This window comes from Rhinoraja longicauda, chromosome 9, assembly GCF_053455715.1.
Source record: "Rhinoraja longicauda isolate Sanriku21f chromosome 9, sRhiLon1.1, whole genome shotgun sequence".
Classification (NCBI taxonomy): domain Eukaryota; kingdom Metazoa; phylum Chordata; class Chondrichthyes; order Rajiformes; family Arhynchobatidae; genus Rhinoraja; species Rhinoraja longicauda.
In genome coordinates, this window is record NC_135961.1 from 6,856,589 (window position 1) to 6,882,817 (window position 26,229).

Sequence of the window (26,229 nt, forward strand, 5' to 3'; positions counted from 1 at the left end):
TGTCCAACTCAAGAGAGACAAGAGTTAAGAAGTTATAATTGTTGCATGTGCTTGTATGGACTAATTAAATTCTTACTTGCTGCAGCTTTACAAGCTGCACAATAACAGGACAAATAAATATACAATAATTAGTGATCGGTAATAAGAGGTAACCAGAACTTAATAGTGCAAAACCACAAGAAGGAAATGGTGTGGCATTCGCGCCCCAGTCAGCATCACTGGTGCCAGGGCAGAGATGGTTGACGGCTTCAAGTACCAACAATCTGTCCTGGACCAGCCACATTGATGCTCCGGCCAACAAAGCACACCAGCGCCTCTACTTGATGGTGTAGCAGTAAAGTTGATACCTTACAGCGCCAGAGATCCGGGTTCAATCCTGACTATGGGTGCTGTCTGTGTGGTGTTGTACGTTCTCCCTGTGACTGCGTGAGTTGTCTCCAGGTGCTGTAACTGCAATGTTATAACACTGTAACACTATTTTCTGCACTCTGGTATTTTCCTCTTTGCACTACCTGTCTTTGTGTATGGCTTGATTATACTCGTGTTTAGTGTGATGAACTAGGTAGTACGCAAACAGAGCTTTCAACTGTATCTCTGGACATGTGACGAAAATAAACCAATGCCAAATACTAATACCAACTTTGTACAGGAAAATAAAGACACATTTATGGAATCCCTTCAACAACTTTTCGATATCCCAAAATGTTTTCCAGCCAACTAAGAATAATATTCTTAATGATCAAAATGTAAGATCAATTGATTTAACATTCTAAGGGAAGCTCATGTCTGACGGGTCTGTCAAAAAGGATTACATTCCATATGTCAAAAGCTACTCTCCAAAACCAAGATAAATCCAACCCAACCTGCCCATAATCCCATTCTCTGTCATCATAAACTAATGTCAACAGTGCAGCTGTAAACTAGAACTTGTTATCAACCTGCTCAGTATTGTTCATTATGAGTCCTGCCATAACCACGTGACTTCAGACCTCGTTGTCACTGTGGTCTTTAAGGTTAGATTTCTTTTGATTTAGTATGTTTCCACTGTTACTATTAGTACATTTATATTGCAAAAGAATGGATAAAACACAGTTGAAAGAGTATTGCAAGGCGTGAGTTGACTGCAAGAGATAGTCTGACAGTTCTAAATCAGCCATGGACTGCTTGAATTAAAAACAAAACAAAAGAAAGTCCGCAGGCTACATTCCTCCACCAAAGGTGACCAATACTCAGAGAAAAATTGAAATACTGTTTAAAAATAAAAAAAAGTGAAGTATAATCAGGAGGGTCTGATTTATTTTGTGTTTGTTAATTCCAGGAATCACTGTGCTTGTATTCTCCTTTGGGATTTAAAGATAAGCAACGACTCATTCCCGCCGGACACATTGGATACGGCACCACTATAGCTTCGTTTGTTGCCAAGTTCAGGAAAATACTTTTGGTAGAAGACATTGCTGAGGTAAGAATGAAAATGAAAAGTTAGCTGCTCGTTTCTCGGAACAGAGTAGACATTTTGTTAATATGTGTATGCCAGATTTTAACGTCAAATACCAGAAAGTCAGAATAAGAAACAATGTTAAGTTCAAGATCGCGTCAATGACATCAAATCTATAGCAAGGGATATCTACAAAGGAATGAAAAGCTAGGAATACATTGAACCAAATATATCCAAATAATTTACAGAAGAAGTCATTCAATTCAAGCACTTCTGCTGAAAAGTCTGTTTAGTACCGCATCTGTGTACTTTCTGAATGCACTTTCAAACTTGTGCATTTTTGGAAGATTGTTACGAATTCTCTGACAATCTATGGCCTAACATGTTTCCTATGGCCTAATGGGAATTCTATGGCCTAACATGTTTTTTTAATCATTCCTTTGGGATTGAGGATGACTGATTGCCATTGCATTTGTGTGGCCTCTGAGGAAGCTGATGCTGCTGATTCGTCTGCTGTCAGGGTGGGCGAGTGTGTAGTTTATTTGGGCAGGTGTGGTCTGCTCCTATTCCCCTGAAGGAAGGTCTCAGTATGCATCTGATGCGTAGGTTTAAGGTTCTTAATGCCATCCTGAATGCTCTTTTTACTTGGAGCGGTCATGGGCCAGATAATCACGCAAGAATTGCTTTTCTTCAAGGAGACTACATCATTGACTTTATTTCTCTGTCTGCATGGTAATCTTTGTTCCATGATAGAGCCTGGAATAGATGTCTGTTTGGGAATTCCGGTATTGGGGCCTTAGTGATGGGATATTGATGAGAAGCTTAGGTTGCAGAAAGAGACTCTTGCCACAGTGAATTTCTGCTGAATTTCATACAAGATTTAAGCTGTTTTCTGAGATTTGCTGTTTTCCTTCACCTTTTATTCAAAATAATGTTTATTTTTGAAAGAACTTCATTTACATGACATTGCTGTGTCCCAAACATTATGGTGCCCTGAAATGGGGGGACTATGTATAAACACAGCTGTAATTTCTACATGGTGAAACCAAAATGTATAAAAATGGCCTTTAATAAAATCTGACAATGTGCACTTTAACCACGTGATTTTTTCTATTACAAATCTCAAACTGTGGCATACAGAGGCAAATAAATAAATGATGGGTCTGTCCCAAACATTATGGAGGGCACTGTACGTTAAAATCCAAATAATTGATATAGATGACAAACAGCAATGGACCCAGCACTGAACCCTGAGGCACACCACTAGTCACAGGCCACCAGTCTGAAAAGCAACCTTCCACCATCACCGTCGGCTTCCTTCCATGAAGCCAATTTTCTATCCATTCAGCTATCTCTCCTTGAATCCCATGGGATCAAGCCTTCCAGAGCAGCCTACCATGCGGAATCTTGCCGAATGCCTTACTAAAATTCATGTATATGTCTATAGCTCTGCCTTCATCGACCTTTTTGGTCACATCCTCAAAAACTCAATCAGATTTGTGAGACACGACCTCCCACGTACAAAACCATCTTGACTATCCCTAATCAGCCCTTGTCCATCTAAGTGCATGTATATCCTATCCCTCAGAATACTCTCAAGTAACTTTCCGACCACAGATGTTAAGCTCACTGGCCTCTAGTTCCCAGCCTTTTCCCTACAGCCCTTTTTGAATAGAGGCACAACATTTACCTCCCTCCGGTCTTCCAGCACCGTGCCTGTATTTAAGGATCTCTCATAAATATCCACGAGGGCTCCTGCAATTTTCTCTCTAGCTTCCCAATGGTGTCCCTGGATACAACCGAACAGGCCCGAGAGATTTGTCTATCTTCATATGCATCAGCACCTTCAGCAACCTCTGTGACCGTAATACTGACTGCTCTCATGACGCTTGCAGTGATTAACTCAAGATCCCCCATTCTCCTGTCTTTCTCCACAGTAAATACAGAAGAGAAATACTCGTTGAGGACCTTGCCTGTCTCTTGTGGCTCCACACAGAGTTGACCGCCTTGATTCCTGAGGGGTCCCACTCTCTCTCTCTGCTTTCCCTTTTCCCTTTACGTGCTGATAAAATCGCTTGCGATTATCCTGTTCTATTTATTATCCAGTCCTCTATTAATTTATCTTCCCTTTCCTAATAACTTTTTATGTGACTCCTTGTCAAATGCCTGGAAATCCCATTATGTTATATCGTCTAGTCCCTCTTTATCCACTCTGCTCAAAACATCTTTAGTTTAGAGATAGTTTAGAGATACAGCGCAGAGACAGGCCCTTTCGACGCACCGGGTCCGCGCCAACTAGCGATCCCCGCACATTAACACTATCCTATACCCACTAGGGACAATTTTACATTTACCAAGCCAAGTAACCTACAAACCTGTACATCTTTCGAGTTAACCTATAAACCTGTACGTCTTCTGAAAGAACTCTAATCAAATGTCACAATTTCCCTTGCATTAAACTATGTTGACTAAGCTTGATTATATTATAATTTTCTAAATATCCTGCAACCTCTTCTTTAATAATAAAATCTAGCTTTCCCTCCCCAATGACAATTGTTATGCTGACTGGCCTAGACCCTCCTGTTTCTCTCCTTTGAATAGGAGCATTACAATTGTGGCTTTCTAACCAATGCATTCACTGTCTATGCAGCTACTTCTCATAAAATACAGACCATCGGGGCCAGGAGATTTGTCAACTGTTAGTCTCATTAGTTTATTTGTTAGCTTTCTTTTAATCTTACACTTTTTGCCACGAGAGAGTCTACTATTGGGATAATTTTAGTGTTTTATTATGAGTACAAATGTCAAATAATTGTCTAGCGTCTCTCTATTTCCCTATTTCTCGCTATTAATTCAATGGTCTCTTCTGTAAAAGAATAGCATCTATCCGAGCTGCTATTTCCTTTTAATATGCTTGTTGAAGCACTTTCTGTTTTGTTCCCTATTTCTTGCTACCTGCTCCTCGGTAAAACTACCTCAGCAAATATCAGGATATATTTAACCAAAATATACAGTGGACCAGAGGACACCATTGTTTACACCCATCTACTCTGAATAACACACTTTATTTTCCATAAGTTAGAAAGCAAAAGCTGGAACAATTCAGGAGTGAACTATTAAATGTCAAGTAATTTTTTTTAAAGAGTTTTTTAGATTTAGAGATACAGCGCGGAAACAGGCCCTTCGGCCCACCGAGTCCGCGCCGCCCAGCGATCCCCGCACATTAACACTATCCTACACACACTAGGGACAATTTTTACATTTTACCCAGCCAATTAACCTACATACCTGTACGTCTTTGGAGTGTGGGAGGAAACCGAAGATCTCGGAGAAAACCCACGCGGGTCACGGGGAGAACGTACAAACTCCGTACAGACGGCTCCCGTAGTCAGGATCGAACCTGAGTCTCAGGCGCTGCATTTGCTGTAAGGCAGCTACTCTACCGCTGCGCCACCGTGCTGCCCCATGCAGTCCCATCAGACATCCAAGGTATTTTCATAGCTGATAGCTATTCTAATGCCATCTCTGAAACCCACAATCTCTACCACAATGTAAGGAGGCCTGTCGGAACATCGCCACTTCCAGGTTCCCCTCCAGATCAGAAACATTTCACATTTGGATATATCAATTTTTATATGAACATTCTCTTTTCCTTCTTTTTAGGATAAACGATTTCCCAAAGGGACAGGGCTGGACACAGGAACTCCGATCCAATCTGTTCTCAGTTTACCAATAATCACCGTTTCAGATGAATTATTAGGTGTTTTAGAATTGCATCGAGATTTTGGCAAAGATCCTTTTGATGTCAATCAACAGAAGGTTTGTTTCAACTGTAGATAATGTCCAATTAGCACTTTTAGACAAACTTCCAATAAGGCTCAGCACTCCAAATATTTCAGGATGTAAACTATTGAAAAAATATGAACCTATAAAACACTGATGATTGATTGTGATGCACGTTTACAACTATAGGATAAAGTAAAACTTATTATAGCGTCTGTGAGATTGATTGACTGACTGACTGAGTGTATATATATATATACTGTGCAGTAAATGCTCATTTTTCATATATTAGCCTTGAGAATGTGTTGTCAAGGCTATTTGACCTCTGGGGCAATAACTAAGTTAATTCTGATGTAAGCCAACGTCTATCAATACTGTTCACTTTGGATGCTATTGGATACAAATGGATTTTATATATATATATATATAATCCATTTGTAACAGGGCAATAAACTGGAAGCTGATCTCAGCAGAAGTTATTTTTATAAAGCCATTGATCAGAATCCATAGTGTTGGGAGTGCAGAAATTCAGTCTGGTTTCTGTTTCTAATTAGTATCCAATAGCATCCAAAGTGAACAGTATTGATAGACGTTGGCTTACATCAGAATTAACTTAGTTATTGCCCCAGAGGTCAAATAGCCTTGGCAACACATTCTCAAGGCTAATATATGAAAAATGAGCATTTACTGGGGAAATAGTAAGCTGACCATCCAAAAACTGAGACAATGCCTTTAGAACAAGCAGAATGAAAGTTGCAAAAGAGGTCAGAAATGTTATCCTAATTTAGTTGGACGATATTGGTTGACCTTCTGTGGTGCTTTTTGCTTCAGGTTGCCACTGCAAATTTAGCATGGGCTTTGGTAGCATTTAATCAAGTGCAGGTAAGATTTCCCTGTTTTCTGATTTTGTATTTTTTTTTTAGCAACGAAAATATGTAAATTATTTTAAGGTAAATGCAGCAATTACCAAAGTAGATTGTTTGAAGTGATGGAACAAACTATATGAAGGTGGAGGGTATCATGTGTATTAGTTTGCATGCCTAGAATATTGCATGGAATTGCAGCCCAAATTAAAATATTCAGAGCAATAATGTTAATGTAAGTGTTTTCTTCTTTAATGTTGTCTAATTTTCCATATCTATCACAGGCCTTCACGCATCTGACTACACTCAGAATGCTATAATGAATGTTTTGCATAACCCTAATTTTTAGCTTCCCATTGCTCCTGTTCCCATGCAAAATCCGTAAGCTCCACTCGAGAATGCCCTGCTACTGTGTTAATAGGCAAAGCTACACTGATGAACAGTTTACAGCTGAGGCATATACTGATGTATTTACTGATGCATGTACTGTATTATTACATTTATCTAATTCTATGGTGCAATTCAGAATATCTATGAATATAGGAAAGAAGTAAGCTTTAGGTCCTTGAGCCGTGTGCGTGTGCATATATATATATATATATATATATATATATGTGTGTGTATATATGTAAGTATGTAGATATTATGGGTAACAAGGAAATGGCAGAAGAGTTGATCAGGTACTTCGGATCTGTCTTCACTAAGGAAGACATAAACAATCTCCCAGATGTACTAGAGGACAGAGGATCTAGTGGGGTAGAGGAACTGAAAGAATTTTCATTAGGCGAGAAATAGTATTGGGTAGAATAATTGAACTGAAGGATGATAAATCCCCTGGGCCTGATGGTCTGCATCCCAGGGTCCTCAGGGAGGTGGCTCTAGAAATAGTAGACGCATTGGTGATCATTTTCCAATGTTCAATAGATTCAGGATCAGTTCCTGTGGATTGGAGAATAGCTAATGTTATCCCACTTTTCAAGAAAGGAGCGAGAGAGAAAACGGGGAATTACAGACCAATCAGCCTGACTTCGGTGGTGGGAAAGATGCTGGAGTCAATTATTAAAGAGGTAATAACGGTGCATTTGGATAGCAGTAAAAGGATAAGTCCAAGTCAGCATGGATTTATGAAAGGGAAATCATGCTTGACTAATCTTCTGGAATTTTTTGAGGATGTGACAAGTAAAATGGATGAAGGGGAGCCAGTGGATGTAGTGTATCTAGACTTTCAGAAAGCCTTTGATAAGGTCCCTCACGGGAGATTGGTGACTAAAATTAGAGCACATGGTGTTGGGGGTAGGGTGTTGACATGGATAGAAAATTGGTTGGCAGACAGGAAGCAAAGAGTAGGAGTAAACGGGTCCTTTTCAGAATGGCAGGCAGTGGCGAGTGGAGTGCCACAAGGCTTGGTGTTGGGGCCGCAACTGTTTACCATATATATTAATGATTTGGAAGAGGGAATTAGAAGCAACACTAGCAAGTTTGCGGATGACACAAAGCTGGGTGGCAGTGTAAACTGTGAAGAGGATGTTAGGAGGTTGCAGGGTGTCCTGGACAGGTTGAGTGAGTGGGCAGATACGTGACAGATGCAGTATAATATAGATAAATGTGAGGTTATCCACTTTGGCAGCAGAAACAAGGAGGCAGATTATTATCTCAATGGAGTTAGGTTAGGTAAGGGGGAGGTCCAGCGAGACCTGGGTATCCTTGTACACCAGTCACTGAAAGTTGGCATGCAGGTACAGCAGGCAGTGAAGAAAGCTAATGGAATGTTGGCCTTCATAACAAGAGGATTTCAGTATAGGAGTAAAGAGGTTCTTCTGCAGTTGTATAGGGCCCTGGTAAGACCACATCTGGAGTATTGTGTGCAGTTTTGGTCTCCTAATTTGAGGAAGGACATCCTTGTAATTGAAGCAGTGCAGCGTAGGTTCACGAGATTGATCCCTGGGATGGCGGGACTGACATATGAGGAAAGATTGAAAAGACTAGGCTTGTACTCACTGAAGTTTAGAAGGATGAGAGGGGAACTTATAGAAATATATAAAATTATAAAAAGACTGGACAAGCTAGATGCAGGAAAAATGTTCCCAATGTTGGGCGAGTCCAGAACCAGAGGCCACAGTCTTAGAATAAAGGGGAGGCAATTTAAAACTGAGGTGAGAAGAAACTTTTTCACCCAGAGAGTTGTGATTTTGTGGGATTCTCTGCCACAGAGGGCAGTGGAAGCCAAATCACTGGATGGATTTAAGAGAGAGTTAGATAGAGCTTTAGGGGCTAGTGGAATCAATGGATATGGGGAGAAGGCAGGCACGGGTTATTGATTGTGCACGATCAGCCATGATCACAATGAATGGCGGTGCTGGCTCGAAGGGCTGAATGGCCTCCTCCTGAACCTATTTTCTATGTTTCTATAAAAGAAAGAACTGCAGATGCTGGTTTAAATCGAAGGTAGACACAAAATGCTGGAGTAACTCAGCTGGACAGGCAGCATCTCTGGAGAGAAGGAATGGGTGACATTTCGGGTTGAGATCCTTCTTCAGTCTGAAGATGTGTCTCGACCCGAAACATCACCCATTCCTTCTCTCCAGAGATGCTGCCTGTCCCGCTGAGTTACTCCAACATTTTGTGTCTACCTTCTATGTATATATATGTGTGTATATATACACACACTGAACTTTTTCTTTTTAGTTTATTATGTTGTTTACAGTGTACAATGTTTACATATTGTGTTGTACTGCTGCTGTGTAAGAATGTCTTTGTTCAATGTGGGACATATGACAATAATACACTCTTGATTCTCTTGCCTCTCTCTCTTCTTCCATGCAAGAGCTGATTTATAACTGATCTGTGCCTTTCTCTCAACAGCCATCAATTTCAATAATCCAATGAATGGTTGACCTTGCATTAATTCGCAGAGCGTTTAGATATATAGAATCTCTTAAATGTAAGAAACTTAATTCCTAAAAGGCCCTGCTCTACTTTTTTAGATCTTGCCCCATTAGTTCAGGTTGCTCTTTGTCTGCTCTTACGTTCCCTATAGTAAATCAAAATCCTTCAGCAAATCACACTCTCATCTTCTAATCTCAGAAACAGCAGATCTAGTAATAGTAATCTCGCTCTGTAATTTAGACCTTGAGAATTCAGGTGTCAGTCTGCTTAAACTTCTCTCATCTTCCTCCAAGCCATGATTTCTTTCCAAAGATATAATGCCTCTAATTGTTCATGGTACTTCAGGTGCGATCTATTCAGGCCTTTGTGCAGTTGCAGTATATCTTCTAATTTTTGTATATTCATCTAAACATATGAAGGCCTTTCCGATTTTCTTTGTAACTGAATCATAACATTTTAATGTTATATACATGGACACCTCCCCTCAACCCCCTCCAAAAGAATTCTTGGAACTTCCACTGCTTATAACTCTTCCATGGTCTTCAGCTTTATCGACACTCTATTTTGTGGAACTTTATCAAATACTTTATGAGAATCTATATAAATAATATCATAGACATTTCTGTGTCTTCAATGAGAAGTATTCAATGAGGCTTGCTAGCCATAAATTATCCTTCACAATTTTTTCAAGTATCGAAGTGACCTGAACAATTTTTGAAAGTATAGAAGCAGTTCTTTTCACTGATCTTCTGTCATTTCACTTGTGTCTGATCACGTTGAAGTTGCAGTTATCAAAATGAAGAATGTTCGTGGTTATTTTGCATTTTTTGCTTGCAAAAAAAATTGGATGATCCAGGAGGACCGGAATCTTCTGAGGACCAGATCCCGGGTATTCAAGTCTGGCGATGCAGATTCAAGCAAGAAGTCCTTTCTTACGACCTTGAGAAGGCCAATAAAAAGACTAAAAGGGACTTTCACTCTGAGGATGAGACAGACGTTTGGCAGCTGTGGCAGAGCTTGCAAGCCATCACTTCCTGCAAGGCAAAACCAAGTGACAGCTCAAGTGACAGCGAGGCATCACTTAACGAGTTCGCCGAGCGTTTCAATAGGGAGAACACCTATTAGACTTTAGAGATACAGCGTGGAAATAGGCCGTTTGGCCAACCGAGTCCCCGCCAACCACCGATCACCCCATACAGTAACACTATTCTACACACGGTGGCGCAGCGGTAGAGTTGCTGCCTTACAGCGAATGCAGCGCCGGAGACCCAGGTTCCATCCCGACTACGGGTGCTGTCTGTACGGAGTTTGTACGTTCTCCCCGTGATCTGCGTGGGTTTTCTCCGAGATCTTCGGTTTCCTCCCACACTCCAAAGACGTACAGGTTTGTTGGTTAATTGGCTTGGTAAATGTAAAAATTGTCGCTAGTGGGTATAGGATAGTGTTAATGTGCGGGGATCGCTGGGCGGCGCGGACCCAGTGGGCCGAAAGGGCCTGATTCCACGCTGTATCTCCAAACTAAACTAAACTAAACACACTAGGGACAATTTGCAATTTTACTTTTTAGCTAATTAACTTACAAACCAAAAGTAGACACAAAGTGCTGGAGTAACTCAGTTAAGGCAGCATCTCTGGAGAAAAAAGATGGATGACGTTTTGGGCCAGAACCTCTCTTCAGACTGAAAGTAGATGGGGGGGGGGGGGTGTTGGAGGAGGCACTAGAGGTAGGAAAAGGCCAGAACAAATCCGGGCCGGCAACATCTGAGTAAGGGTGGAGCCCATAATGGCCCATTTTTGGGTGGGGAAGAGGTGATAACGAGAGGGATACCGGGATGCGAACAGTGGAACTGGTAGGATGACAAGTGTGATGGATGTGGGGGGGGGGGGGGGGGGAGGAGAGAGGGAATGCAGGGATTACTTGAAATTAGAGAAATCAATATTTGTACCGCTGAGCTGTAAGTTGCCCAAGCGAAATATGAGGTGCTGTTCCTCTAATTTGAGTGTGGCCTCACTCTGACAGTGGAGGAAGCCCAAGAAAGAAAGCTCAGTATGGGAATGGGATGGGGAGTTAAAATGTTTAGCATCCAGGAATTGCTTAGGCTCAGGATCACTGAGAATAAGTGTTCAGCGAAACGACCACCCAGACTGTGCTTCGTCGCACCGATTTCTAGGTCCCAAACACAGAAAAAAACCGATACATTAGATGAGGTTGGAGGAGGTGAAGGTGAACCTCTGCCTCACCTGAAAGGACTGTCAGGGTCCCTGGATGGAGTTGAGGGAGGAGGTATAGGGGCAGGCGTTGCATCTCCTGTGGTTGCAGAGGAAAGGTCCTGGGGAGGGGGTGATTTGGGTGGGAAGGGAGTGAACCAGTGAGTGCGGAGGGAACGGTCTCTACGGAAAGCAGAAAGGGGTGAAGATGGGAAGATGTGACTAGAGGTGGGATCCCATTGGAGGTGGCGAAAATGTTGGAGGATCATGTGTTGTATGCAACGGCTGATGGGGTGAAAGGTGAGGACTAGGGGGACTCTGTCTCTGTTGCTGCTGGGGCGAGGGGGAGCAAGAGCAGAACTATGGGATACATAAGAGACTCGTGTGATGGCCTCATCTGTGACAGAAGAGGGGAACCCCCGTTCCCTAAAGAATGAGGACATCTCAAATGTCCTGGTATGGAACACCTCATCATCGGAGCAGATGCGGAGGAGATGTAAGAATTGGAGTAAGGGATAGAGCCTTTGCAGGAGGCAGGGTAGGAAGAAGTGTGGCCCAGTGAAGACCTACACACCTGTATGTCTTTGGAGTGACAGGAGCACCTGGGGAAAACCCACGCGGTCACAGGGAGAACGTACAAACTCCGTACAGACATCACAGGCAGTCAGGATCGAACGTGGGTCTCTGGTTCTGTAAGGCAGCGACACAACCACTGTGCCACTGTACCGCCCACCGATGTGCCTTCTTGGGCCCCCAGAGCCCCTGGTGGAATTGTAATCTTAGTCACAGAGGCAAATGATAGCAGATCCTTTGCAACTCGATGCTAGACTTCCTCATCATTCGACCACAATTGGCAACAACAGCCTCGATAACCATCAGCACAGTGGCATCTCAAGGCTGTGTGCTCAGTTCCGTGCTCTACTCACTATACCCATGACTGTGTAGCTGGACACAGTTCCAACTCCATCTTTAAATTTGCCGACGACACCACCGTTGTTGGACGAATTATGGGAATTGATGAGTCAAAGTATAGGAGGGAAATAATTGTCTGTTTGAATGATGCCATAACAACAACATTGCCCTTAGTTGACAGTAAGACCAAGGAGCTGATTATTGACTTTAGAAGAGGAAGGTCGAGGATCCATGAACCTCTCTTCATCGATAGGTCGGCGCTGGAGAGATTCAACAACTTCAAGTTCATGGGCATGCAATTCTCTGAAGATCCGGCCTGAACACAGCACATTGATGTCATAAGGAAAGCTCATCAACAGGTCTACTTCATTAGGAGATTGAGGAGATTCAGTGTGTCGATGTATACTCTCTTGAACGTATGGTAGAGAGCATATTAACCGGTTGCATCACGGTCTGGTTTGGCAACTCAAACACCTCAGAACAAAGGAGATTACAAAAGTTGTGGACTCTGCCCAGTCCATCACAGGTACTGACCTCCACAGCAATGAAGAGATCAATAACAGGTGCTGCCTCGAAAGGAACCACGCCACCCTGACCACACTCCCATTTCATTCCTGCCATTGGGACATAGCTGTAGGAATCTGAAAACCGTGATCTCCAGGTTCAGGGGCAGCTCTTTCCCAACAGCTATCAGGTTATTGAACAATCCAAACACGAACTAAACTTCAAATTACGATCTGTCTAGGTTGTACTTGGGACTTCAGGCTTCTGTTTTGTTTTGCACTAATATTGGTGTTTTTAATATTATTTTTCAATTAGTCTAACCACCCTGAACCTTTCCTTACAATGTTTTTCCTCTTTACGTCTATATCCAGTATCATTTTGCAAGTTACAATTACATTTACCTCTTCTGCCAATATACTTCCTGTATATTTCCTGTACATTTTTTACCTCAATTACTTTAATTTTTTTCCTCTGGTTATCCGTATTCCTGCACTAAAAAACAAACTCCTTTCCTTTTATTTTTCTCTCAATGAAACTCTCTCAATTAGGCTAATCATCCGAACATGCACCAGTCCATGGCGCCCTTTGGATGAAGCATAGAAACGGGCCCTTCAGCCCACCAATTTCATGGTGACCATCATGTCTATCTCTACTGCTCCCACCTCCGTTTTGGAGATAGCTTTTAGTACTTCTTCAATGGCAAGCTCATTACAGGTACCAACTATTTTTTGTGTGAAATATTTAACCCTCAGATGCCCTTTAAACCTCCCCCCTCTCACTTTAAACCGATGCTCTCTAATTTTGGACACCACTACCATGGAGACAGGCAATGGCCATCTACCCTATCTGTTGCTCTTATAAATCAAGCACAATGTTAATGTGAGCTGATTTCAATATTGCTTTAACATTCCTGGGTCAGAATCCTGGAATGCTTTCTCTAATATTGTGGAAACACCCTCTCCTTATGGACAACAGTGATTCAAAAAGGCAGTCGACTGCAGCATTTTCGGAGTCAATTAAGTTTGTGTAATAAAAACCACCTTTGGTTGTATCACCCACCATATTAAGAATTAATTCAAAATACACTGTTGCACGAACACGCTCTCTTGTAAAATGTAGGGGTCGTTCATTGCATGCAAAACTCACTCTGAGAAACACACACTGAACAAAATACACTGGAGAGAAAAAAAAAATTTTTAGATATTGTCCTGATGTGCAAACTTAAATTTCAGGTAGCCAAAGGCCTTGCCAAACAGACTGAATTGAATGATTTTCTACTAGATGTGTCCAAGTAAGTGATTAATATCTTTGACTTGACAAATAAGTTATTTAAGGCAATTTACGGTTGTTGGTTATAGTTTGGCGGTGAATGCAGTTTAATTTGAAAAGATAGGAAATCGGAAATAGGAGAGAGAAATCCAAGATCAAACTGATGGTTTTAGCAGAGTATAAACCTGACAAATCCCATTGGCATCTTTGATGGATTTCCTGAAATCTGTGTACTTTAAGTCCAGTTTCCCAACTATGCTGAAAGTGTCTGAATTACTTTTTTTAATGGATTGTTGTGCCTTTTCACAACAGTATTTTGGCATCCAATATAGACTTCCACTGAGAATGGCATCTGTAAATTTGTGACATTTAATTCCTTACCATGCTGTGCCACAACAATGGCCTCTCTATCGTGGGTAAATTCTGATTCCACCAAATTAAATGCATTGTCTTAGAATTAGGAAAGCTGGAAGTATCATCAAGCATATCTGTCACGCAGCTCATTCCCTTCTGTCTCTTCCACCTTCTGGAAGAAGATACTGGATCTTGAAAGCCTGGACGCTCAGACTTCTTTCCACTACTATCCAATTCCTGACTTATTTATCCCTTTCACACCCCATTCCCAGAAGTGCTTCCAAGTACTCTTACTCTGAACTTTACCTCATTCAGTTATTCTGTTATTTTACTTTAATACTCTTTTGCAATACTTGGATTTTGCACTATCCCATTGCACCATTCTGTTCTTTCACACTCGTTATATTTATTGTTGTATTTATCATTGTTATTATTATCATTATTATATGTTATTAAGCTCACAGACTAAATAACATACATATAATAATGATAAATAATAACAATGATAAATACAACAATAAATATAACGAGTGTGAAAGAACAGAATGGTGCAATGGGATAGTGCAAAATCCAAGTATTGCAAAAGTGAATATGAAGCATGTGAACAAGAGGTTAGTGCAAAATACCTGGAAATCAATGAATGGTGTAAGTAACTTCTACTATTGTTTTTTTTCTTACAGAACATACTTTGATAACATATTGGCAATAGATTCACTGCTTGAACACATTATGGTGAGTACCTGTCTATGCTGTTGAATTAATCCAGATTTCAACGAGATGTTCGAATTAAAGAAGCCGATGGAATGAAAATATAATTTGCCATATTCCACTTCTTTAATTTATTTGCTCTACGATCAGAACGACAGAAGAGTATTTTTCATCTGGCACTCTGTTCCTGATGTACTTGCTCATGTCAATCATTCATGAAATGTAATGCACAATTCCACAGTAACCTGAAGATTCACATAAATATGATAATATCATTCACAATTGGACGTGGGATTGAAAAATAATTGTAGCTGTGGAAATCAGTGCCAGTTATAGTTTATAACAGAGGAAACTGAAGGGCATTGCATTTTTTAAAATGTTTTATTTTTATGATAAATTTTGATGCTCATTGAAATATGAATATTAGGGGACAGAATATTGATTTGACATTCTGTAATTGGTATCAGCATGAAATATTTGAAAATTACTTATAAACACTGAAAGTTAAATTCCCTCTATTGTGATGTTATATCGATACCTAAGAACTAAAGAAACAAGCAGACTTGAGCAGTTACATTAGTATAAACCTGATTTTGTTAAAAATAATTAAAAACCATTTGTTATAAGACAGAAATAACCCGTTTATGTTGATGATAGCCAAGGTATGCTTATGACAGTGAATGAGACTATAAAGGCTGTCTAAGTAACACCTGCAAAGATTTTATGGACACAAAGTGAGGAAGTGTACAAGGAAGTATAAAGAAGATGTGTCCTATACAATAGACAATAGACAATAGGTGCAGGAGGAGGCCATTCGGCCCTTCGAGCCAGCACCGCCATTCAATGTGATCATGACTGATCATTCTCAACCCCATTCCTGCCTTCTCCCCATACCCCCTGACTCCGCTATCCTTAAGAGCTCTATCTAGCTCTCTCTTGAATGCATTCAGAGAATTGGTCTCCACTGCCTTCTGAGGCAGAGAATTCCACAGATTCACAACTCTCTGACTGAAAAAGTTTTTCCTCATCTCCATTCTAAATGGCCTACCCCGTATTCTTAAACTGTGGCCCCTTGTTCTGGACTCCCCCAACATTGGGAACATGTTTCCTGCCTCTAACGTGTCCAACCCCTTAATAATCTTATACGTTTCGATAAGATCCCCTCTCATCCTTCTAAATTCCAACGTATACAAGCCTAGTCGCTCCAGTCTTTCAACATATGACAGTCCCGCCATTCCAGGAATTAACCTAGTAAACCTACGCTGCACGCCCTCAATAGTAATACACAAAGGAGACCAGCAGGATCACGCAATGTGCTGCAGCTGCATGATTTTGGAGCTGGTGGACCCCTTGGTGAATCATGGTGACCACATCTGCAGCAAGTGTTGTCTGATTGAAGAGCTCAGATTGAAAGACCTGGAGTATGAGCTTCAAATACTGCGGCACATCAGGGATAGGGAGAATTACCTGCACACTATATCTCTGGAGGTAGTTACACCCGCTAGAGTAACTGCTTTCAATGTGGTCCGTGGTCACGAGGAGGGTGTGACTGCTAGTGAGGCAGGCAGGCAGGGGAACAGGTAAAGGACCATGTGAGAGGAGTCTCAGCCCTTGAGCTTGTCAAGTGGGTGTGAGATTCTTGCTCCCTGTGCAGACAAGTGTGGGGGCTGCAGGAAGCATGAGCAATCTGACCAGGGCACCGTGGTTCAGGGGACCATTCAAGAGGGGAGAGGGAAGAAAAACGTTGTTGTCATTGGGAATAGTATATTTAGGGTATTGACACTATTCTCAGTCACGAGGATCAAGAGTCCCGAAGGTTTTGTTGCCTGCCTGGTGCCCGGGTTTGGGACATCTCCTCTGACCTGCAGAGGAACTTGGTGGGAGGAGAAAGATCCAGTTGTCATGGTCCATGTGGGTACCAATGACGTAGGTAGAACGAGGAAAGAATTTCTGCAAAGGAACTTTGAACAGCTAGGTACCAAATTGAAAAGCAGAACCAAAAAGGTGATAATCTCTGGATTGTTACCTGACCCACGTGCAAATTGGCTTAGGGTTGAGAGACTGAAGATTTGAACAAGTGGCTCAGATTGATTACATAGAAACATAGAAACATAGAAAATAGGTGCAGGAGTAGGCCATTCGGCCCTTCGAGCCTGCACCACCATTCAATATGATCATTGCTGATCATCCAACTCAGTATCCTGTACCTGCCTTCTCTCCATACCCCCTGATCCCTTTAGCCACAAGAGCCACATCTAACTCCCTCTTAAATATAGCCAATGAACTGGCCTCAACTACCTTCTGTGGCAGAGAATTCCACAGACTCACCACTCTCTGTGTGAAAAAAAACTTTCTCATCTCGGTCCTAAAAGACTTCCCCCTTATCCTTAAACTGTGACCCCTTGTTCTGGACTTCCCCAACATCGGGAACAATCTTCCTGCATCTAGCCTGTCCAACCCCTTAAGAATTTTGTAAGTTTCTATAAGATCCCCGCTCAATCTTCTAAATTCCAGCGAGTACAAGTCTGATTAGTAGGACTAGATGTTACAATCCTTAAGGTTTGCACTACAATTGACTGGAGTTGTTCTTGGGGGTGACCACTAGGTAATGTTGCTACCATTCAGACACATCTTCAGTTGTGTACCTCAACGTCATTAGGTGTTTCGGCCTTTTATCACAAGACACCCTCAGTCAAGGCAGGCCCACCGCAGGGTGATCAGACCTGGGTGTGTGTCTTATGGTTAGCCTCTAGATGGTCACGTGGCAGCCCAGACAGCATCTCTTCTTTTCAGCCACAGCCAGTGACTGCTCCGTTCGGCGGCATTTGCAAGTTCTTTGATTGCCCTCCTTTGGGCCTGCCCTCTGACTCCTACTTCCCTCAGGAGCCTTGCAGTGGAACTGGCTACAAAGCCCCTGCACCCCACCTCCACTGGACGCACCCTTACACTCCAACCTCGCTCCTCTGCCTCTACTGCAAGGTTGGAATATCTCAGCCTTTTCCTTTCATATGCCTCGTCCACAGCCTCCACCAAAGACTGGTGTGGAAGAAGTGGGACATTGGCACCAGTATTGGGGAAGGAGGGAGCTGTTCGGACGGAGCGGACGGACTTCACTTGAAGCCTTTTGGGACCAGATTCCTGGCAAACTATATGACTAGGGCCATAGATAGAGGTTTAAATTAATTAGTGGAGGGTTGGGGTCAGCAAATTGGAAGTGTATGGGTGGAGTTAAAGTGAAAGAGAGTACAGGAGGGGTTACAGAGGTCTCCAGAAGTAATAGGACGAAGATTTTAAGAAGGGATAAGAGAGTAAGGTCAGTTAAAATCGACGTGAGAGGTGGGATGGTGAACACCGAATTAAAGATGTTATATTTTAGAACGCGGGCCGAACATCCAAAATAGGCACAAAATGCAGGAGTAACTCAGCGGGTTAGGCAGCATTTAGAACTGAGGCACCATTTAGAACTGAGATGAGGAAAAACTTTTTCAGTCAGAGAGTTGTGAATCTGTGGAATTCTCTGCCTCAGAAGGCAGTGGAGGCCAATTCTCTGAATGCATTCAAGAGAGAGCTAGATAGAGCTCTTAAGAATAGCGGAGTCAGGGGGTATGGGGAGAAGGCAGGAATGGGGTACTGATTGAGAATGATCAGCCATGATCACATTGAATGGCGGTGCTGGCTCGAAGGGTCGAATGGCCTCCTCCTGCACCTATTGTCTATTGTCTACCTTCGATTTGAACCAGCATCTGCAGTTATTTTCCTACACATCCCGAACATCCAAAATGTGTCTAGATTTTAACTTTAGTGACCCATTTCTGGTATCTACTTGAAATTTGGCACAGATCTAGATAAAAAATCATTGAGAAGGAATTCATAACTCGTCAGTTAAAAAAGTTGCACACTAATTAATTAAGCTAATTAGAAAAAGAGAAGAAGCAAAAGTTGACATTACAGATGTAACGATCTGTCTCGGTGGACGCCAGCCAGTCCAAAGGGGTTTAGCAGGGACAGTCTACTGTGGAAATAATTCCTTCTGTTACTGAGTTGATTCACCCTGTCCCTTTCGCTTCTGCTGCCAGATATCGCAGCTCCCAGATGCAAAACGACTTTTTTTTATCCCAATGCCTTGCAGGAATTAATACATGTCACCACTCTGGCAACGGCCATGATAGCTGACCATCTCGAACTGCTGTCTTACCCTGAGCAGCTGAGTGATGCGGAGCTCATGACTGCAGTGGTTGGGCAGGGCAATGGATCCGCTAGAAAGGACAAGCATGCAGGGTGGGGGGGGGGTGGGGGGGGGGGGGTTGGGGAGAGAGTGGAGGGGAAGGTGGTACTTTCTCGTTTTATAATCATGCATTAAAACTTCTACTGCGAAAGGAAGCTCCGTGCGAAGTGATGTTACCGTAACTAGAGCACAGATACATAACAAGAGAGAAATACAATAACTAATACCTCCTCAGACCAAAATGAGTCACATCAATAAATTTTGACAAACCGAGCAGCTTTTCCAGACTAATAGAATAGAAGCTTGTGTAGGAAGGAACTGCAGATGCTGGTTTAAACCGCAGTAACAGGGTACTGATTGTGGATGATCAGCCATGATCACTGAATGGCGGTGCTGGCTCGAAGGGCCGAATGGCCTACTCCTGTACCAATTGTCTATTGTCTATTAAGATAGATACAAAAAGCTGGGGCAACTCAGTGGGACAGGCAGCATCTCTGGGGAGATGGAATGGGTGTCATTTCGGATCGAGACCCTTCAGCCGAGAAGCTTACATGCTTGTCGCAGTTAACCCCTCGTTAAACTTATTTTCATTCTTTGTGAAGCAATCGGTTGGTGAATGGTTAATAAGCGAATGGTTAATAAAGTGTAACTATTGCACTGAGCTGGACCATCGTTAGAAATCGCAACCGGTACCGTAGTCTTCAAAAGGCAGAGGGGGAGATCACTATACTACTACACCTCATTGTGTGTTATTACGAACTAAATGCAATGACCTTGCTATGGGTTTCAACAACTTGTATTGCACAGAGGACCAAAGAACCCTAATGGGAGTTATTTACAGGCCCCAAACAGTTGCCAGGATATAGGGTACAAATTACATTCATTAGATATAAACGGCATGTAAGTAAGGCGATGATGTTACAGTGGTCATGGGGATTTCAATGTGCAGGTGGACTGTGAAAATCAGGTTGGAATTTAGAAGGATGAGAGGAGATCTTATCGAAACGTATAAGATTATTAAGGGGTTGGACACGTTAGAGGCAGGAAACATGTTCCCAATGTTGGGGGAGTACAGAACAAGGGGCCACAGTTTAAGAATAAGGGGTAGGCCATTTAGAACTGAGATGAGGAAAATCTTTTTCAGTCAGAGAGTTGTGAATCTGTGGAATTCTCTGCCTCAGAAGGCAGTGGAGGCCAATTCTCTGAATGCATTAGCTAGATAGAGCTCTTAAGGATAGCGGAGTCAGGGGGTATGGGGAGAAGGCAGGAACGGGGTACTGATTGAGAATGATCAACCATGATCACATTGAATGGCGGTGCTGGCTCGAAGGGCCGAATGGCCTATTGTCTATTGGTTGGTACTGAACCCCTAGAGAGGGAATTTGTAGAGTGCTTCCGAGATGGTTACTTAGAAAAGCTTGTAGTGGAGCCAACCAGGGAAAAGGCAATTCTGGATTTAATGTGTAATGAACTGGGTTTGATAAGGGAACTCAAGGAGGTAGCGACCAAAATATGATAAGATTCAACCTGCAATTTGAGAAGGAGAAGACAAAATCAGATGTGTCAGTATCACAGCTGAGCAAAGGGGCGTATAGAGGCATGAGGGTGGAGCTGGCCAAAGTTGACTGGAAAGGGACCCGAGCAGGAATGACAGTGGAACAACAATGACAGGGATTTCTGGGAATAATTCAGAAGATGCAGGATCTTTTCATTCAAAAGAGGAAGAAAGATTCTGGTAGGAGAATCATAATCATAATCATGATTATACTTTATTAGCCAAGTATGTTTTGCAACATACGAAGAATTTGATTTGCCATACTAATAAAAAGCAACAAAACACACAAAGTACATTTTAAAATAAACATCTACAACAGTGACTCCTCCACATTTCTCACTGTGATGGAAGGCGAAAACAAAGTTCAATCTCTTCCCTCCTTTGTCCTCCCGCGGTCGGGGGCCCCAAGCCTTCCGTTCACTTAGCCAAAAGAGGGAAACTGAAAGGTCTGAAGGTGGATACGTCACCTGGAACTGATGGACTGCACCCTCGGGTTCTGAAAGCGGTGACTTTAAAGATTGTGGAGGTGCCATACATGAAGCTGCCAAAGAAGATGACAGCCCATGGTATCAAAGAGAAGATGCTAGCATGGATAGCAGGTTGGCAGAAGGCAGAGTGGCAATAAAGGGGGCTTTTTCTGGTTGGCTGCCAGTGACTAGTGGATTTTCACAGGGGTTGGTGCTGGAATTACCAACAGGGAAGCGGCAGATGGAAGACAGCGTAGCAAAGTGTGGAGTCATGCATTTTGGTAGTAGGAAGGTGTAGACTATTTTCTAAAAGGCGGGAGAAGTCAGAAATTGGAGGAGCAAAGGGACTTGGGTGTGTCCTTTAGGAAGGAGATGAAGAGGAATCTGTTTAGTCAGGGAAGTGAATTTGTGGAAGTCATCGCCATATAAGGCTGTGGATGCCTTTAATTGATATTGTTAAGGCAGAGATAGATAGATTCTTGATTAGTACAGGTGTCAGGGGATATGGGGAGGAGGCAGGAGAATGGGGTTGAGAGAAAGATAGATCAGCCATGATTGAATGGCGGAATGGCCTAATTGTGCTCAATCACTTATGAATTTATGAAGATTAAACTCATCGGAAACGAGGGCGAAATTGCAGTAATCTTGATCAATTACTTTGTTGTAAAATAAAGTATTATTTTACTTTACAATAATATCTTCTGGTCTCAATTTTAAAATCCTATAAAGGCATTAATGATGTGCATTAATGATTCATGCAAATTTAAAAATCACTAGGGTTATAGCCATCAGAAAAAAAGGAATAGGCTTAGCCTGCATTTTGTAAAAAAAATAAAAAAATTTGATAGACACAGTAATAGATCAGGTCTTTAAAATGATAAAGGAATTCATTGAGGTGGATCTAGAGATTGTTGCACTGAAAGGAAATCTACACGAGGAATTGAATAGGATTGATTAAGTAACTCAGGGCTATTTATTCAGGTTGATTAGAATGTGGAAATTACTGTTCATTGGAGTTGTTGAGGCAAACACAGAAGGAATCAAGGGAATGTTTTATACGTCAATGAGGAAGAAATTAATAGACTTTTCTGGAAGGGTAAGATGAAGTAAATTTGATGAACTTATTTGATCCATAAACATCTTTGCAATAATGGATATGATTTGGTGAACAATATAGTAAGGTGCAGTCAGAGTAAGCAGTGCCTACTTTAAGATGTAAAAACTTATCAAATATAAATGATTATATCACATATATAATTTTGGTAGAAATATTTATTTGGTAGAAATGATCAAGGTTAATTAACCGATTATTGTAAAATAACAAAAAATAACAAAAAATGGCACTGTGCGTTTACTTTACCTATTGTATTGAATTTGTTTCCAGTAACCATGCCTTTGCATTTATTAATTTATGTGTAATGTGTTAAGTAAGCACATACTACCACTGTCTATCCTCTTTATTTCAGTTGCAATCAGAATGCAAAACATTGGTTATACCACACTAAGATTACTGTGTGCTGCTCGGTTACCACATGACAGGAAGGATGTGGTAGAAATAAAGAGAGTGCAGAAGAGATTCGTTAGGATGTTGCCTGGAATGGAGGGCTATAGTTATAAGGAGAGATTGGATAAGCTGTATGTATTCTCACAAGAGCAAGAGTCAGAATCTTTTTCCTCGGTTAGGGATATCTAGGACTAGAGGGGGCAGTTTTTAGGTGAGAGGGGAAACACCTAAGGGAGATCTGAGAGGTAGGTTTATCACATGGAGGGTGATGAATACCTGGTGCAAGCTGTCAGATACAATTTCAAAGGTTGTAAGTGCCTGGGCAGGCTAGTAGATATTAATTTTAGCACCTAACAAACTTTCAATGCCTTTCAAATTGAAACAACTATAATATTTTAATTCAATTCAGTAGTTAGTCCAGACAAGAAAATGTCATTTTACCGACTGCACGTCACTGGTGAATGGCTGCTTCCTGTGCTATTAATGTCAATGCTTCGCTGATTTAAAAAATAGTTGGCACAGAATAAAGTGCTGAGAAATCACAAAAGCTGTACAATTTGTTTCTTGTACCATGTTTTTGTTGTTTTCAACCAATCTCAGGGTTAAAACCATTATTGAATCTTTTATTTTTTTTCTCCCAGATAAATGCAAAAAACTTAGTGAAAGCAGATCGCTGTGCGCTCTTTCAGGTTGACCACCACAAGAAAGAGTTGTTTTCAGACTTGTTTGACATCGGTGAAATGAAGGAAGGAAAACCAGTCTTCAAGAAAACCAAAGAGATCAGGTACCATATAACAGCTTTAACAACATTGAGTAACAAAACTAAGATTGAAAATTAAATCTAGAGGTGTTTTTTGCTGTGAAGTTTCTTTTTCTGAGAATTAAATAAATTTCTCTTTCCATACTAGCAGTTGACTTTATGGTTCTAAACATTCTACAAATCAGAATATTGCTTTACAATTGTGCCCTGATGTATTAGATTAACAAAACAATTATTAAAGCAGTGAAGATAATTTTATGGCAATGTATTTACATATTAATATCACAGAAATTGACAACTGGAGACCATTCAAAAGTTGTTTTCTTTTTTCAGTTTAGTGATATGCATGAATGGCCAGGAACTCGTGTCAAAGAAAATATCCTGAAGCATAAGGGTAGTTGCAGATGAGTCAGATTCCAAATTTTTTCCTTTGGATCGTAACTTGGTTCACTGGGTCAAAAAGCTTCCCATTGCTCAAAATCTAGGGCATTATTAGAAGATTAAATATCTGCTGATTAATAGCTACTTTACTTCATTAAAGCAGATATTCTGGCCAACCACCTGAGCTCACTAACTAGAGCTCACTAGACTCCTCTTTTGGGCCATATTGCTACTGTCTGGGTATATTCTTCCAATGAGATATCATAAACCCTTAGAGCATAGAAACATAGAAAATAGGTGCAGGAGTAGGCCATTCGGCCCTTCGAGCCTGCACCGCCATTCAATATGATCATGGCTGATCATCCAGCTCAGTAGCCTGTACTTGCCTTCTCTACATGCCCCCTGATCCCTTTAGCAAAAAGGGCCACATCTAACTCCCTCTTAAATATAGCCAATGAACTGGCCTCAACTACCTTCTGTGGCAGAGAATTCCACAGACTCACCACTCTCTGTGTGAAGAAATGTTTTCTCATCTCGGTCCTAAAAGACTTCCCCCTTATCCTTAAGCTGTGACCCCTGGTTCTGGACTCCCCCAACATCGGGAACAATCTTCCCGCATCTAGCCTCTCCAACCCCTTAAGAATTTTATATGTTTCTATAAGATCCCCCCTCAATCTTCTAAATTCCAGCGAGTACAAGCCCAGTCTATCCAGTCTTTCCTCATATGAAAGTCCCGCCATCCCAGGGATCAATCTGGTGAACCTTCTCTGTACTCCGTCTTTCCTCAGGTTAGGAGACCAAAACTGCATACAATACTCCAGGTGCGGTCTCACCAAGGCCCTGTACAACTGCAGCAGAACCTCCCTGCTCCTAAACTCAAATCCTCTTACTATGAATGCCAACAAACCATTCGCTTTCTTCACTGCCTGCTGCACCTGCATGCTTGCTTTCAATGACTGGTGCACCATGACCCCCAGGTCACGTTGCAGCTCCCCTTCTCCCAATCGGTCACCATTCAGGTAATACTCTGCTTTCCTTATTCTTGCCGCCAAAGTGGATAACCTCACATTTATCCACATTATATTGCATCTGCCATGCATTTGCCCACTCCCCTAATCTATCCAAGTCACTCTGCAGCCTCCTAGCATCCTCCTCGCAGCTAACACTGCCACCCAGCTTCGTGTCATCCGCAAACTTAGAGATGTTGCATTCAATTCCCTCAAAGTACTCATTTAGTATCTCGCCTATATCCCCAGATGCTAAGCACTTGCTAGAGTTTCGAGGATTGAAGCATACAGAATAGTGAAAGGCTTGGATAGAGTCGATGTGAAGAGGATGTTTCCACTAGTGGGAGAGTGTAGGACTAGAGGTCATAGCATCAGAATTAAAGGACATTCTTTTAGGAAGGAGATGAGGAGAAATTTCTTTAGTCAGAGGGTGGTGAATCTGTGGAATCCTCTGCCACAGAAGGCTGTGTAGGCCAAATCAGTGGATATTTTAAATGGCAGAGATAGATAGATTCTTGATTAGTACAGGTGTCAGAGGTTATGGGGAGAAGTCAGGAGAATGGGGTTAGGAGAGAGACATAGATCAGCCATGATTGAATGGTGGAGTAGATTTGATGGGCCAAATGGCCTAATTCTACTCCTATCCCTTATGACCTTATGACCATACTTCACTTTACAACCACCAACATTATTGTCCTGTACCACTTCAGACGTCCCAATAACATTTTAGTGACAACGAGATTTTATGACCTATTGATTAGGGGGGGGAAAATCACATTACCCAGCTTCACACTTCAACCATTCCTGGACTCGTGATTCGTGCATCTTTTGGTGCCAAATTTACTATTGGGGAAAATCAGAGAGAGATATGATAGGAGATTTGGAGTTTAGAAGGAATGTTGAGAGCTGACAACCTCCAAATGAAGTTGTCAATAAAAAACAGTCTCCCAGTATTCCTCGATCCAGGTGCATGGTTCAAATCCCTGCTGTCTGAATTTCTGGTGATGAAACTACATGTGCTGCTGGATTAACAGGAAGCCATTTGGGAATTGGACAAACAACACCCTAAATCTGTTTGTAGGTCTTTCAATAGAATAGCCAGTGATTGTTGCCAAGCCATTGAAAGATATGGCCCGCTATTTATTAACTGCAGAATAAAAATGCCAAACCAACCAATTATTTTCTATTGACAAGGTTTTCTATTGAGAAAGGAATTGCTGGACAAGTAGCACGGACGGGAGAAGTTCTAAACATTCCTGATGCCTATGCAGACCCCCGCTTCAACAGGTAATTTATTTGTAAATTACTTTAAACAATTATTTTAACATAAACTGATTTCTGAGACCATGGCAAAACATGGGTATTTTGACACCACACAAGTTTGTCACAGAGTTGTGTTTAATGGAGC

The 26,229-nt window shown here is 41.7% G+C and overlaps 1 protein-coding gene across 9 annotated transcripts in view; it reads left to right on the top strand.

Moving 5' to 3' along the window:
* pde10a (phosphodiesterase 10A) overlaps positions 1–26,229 on the top strand; it is a 354,529-nt gene that overhangs the window by 252,090 nt on the left and 76,210 nt on the right. For all 9 annotated transcript variants that reach the window (XM_078405762.1, XM_078405766.1, XM_078405764.1 and 6 more), the window contains 7 exons: positions 1,319–1,459; positions 5,099–5,254; positions 6,050–6,100; positions 13,824–13,882; positions 14,895–14,946; positions 23,315–23,457; positions 26,016–26,108. In XM_078405762.1, the coding sequence (XP_078261888.1) occupies positions 1,319–1,459; positions 5,099–5,254; positions 6,050–6,100; positions 13,824–13,882; positions 14,895–14,946; positions 23,315–23,457; positions 26,016–26,108 (695 nt within the window). The remainder of the gene's footprint in view (positions 1–1,318; positions 1,460–5,098; positions 5,255–6,049; positions 6,101–13,823; positions 13,883–14,894; positions 14,947–23,314; positions 23,458–26,015; positions 26,109–26,229) is intronic.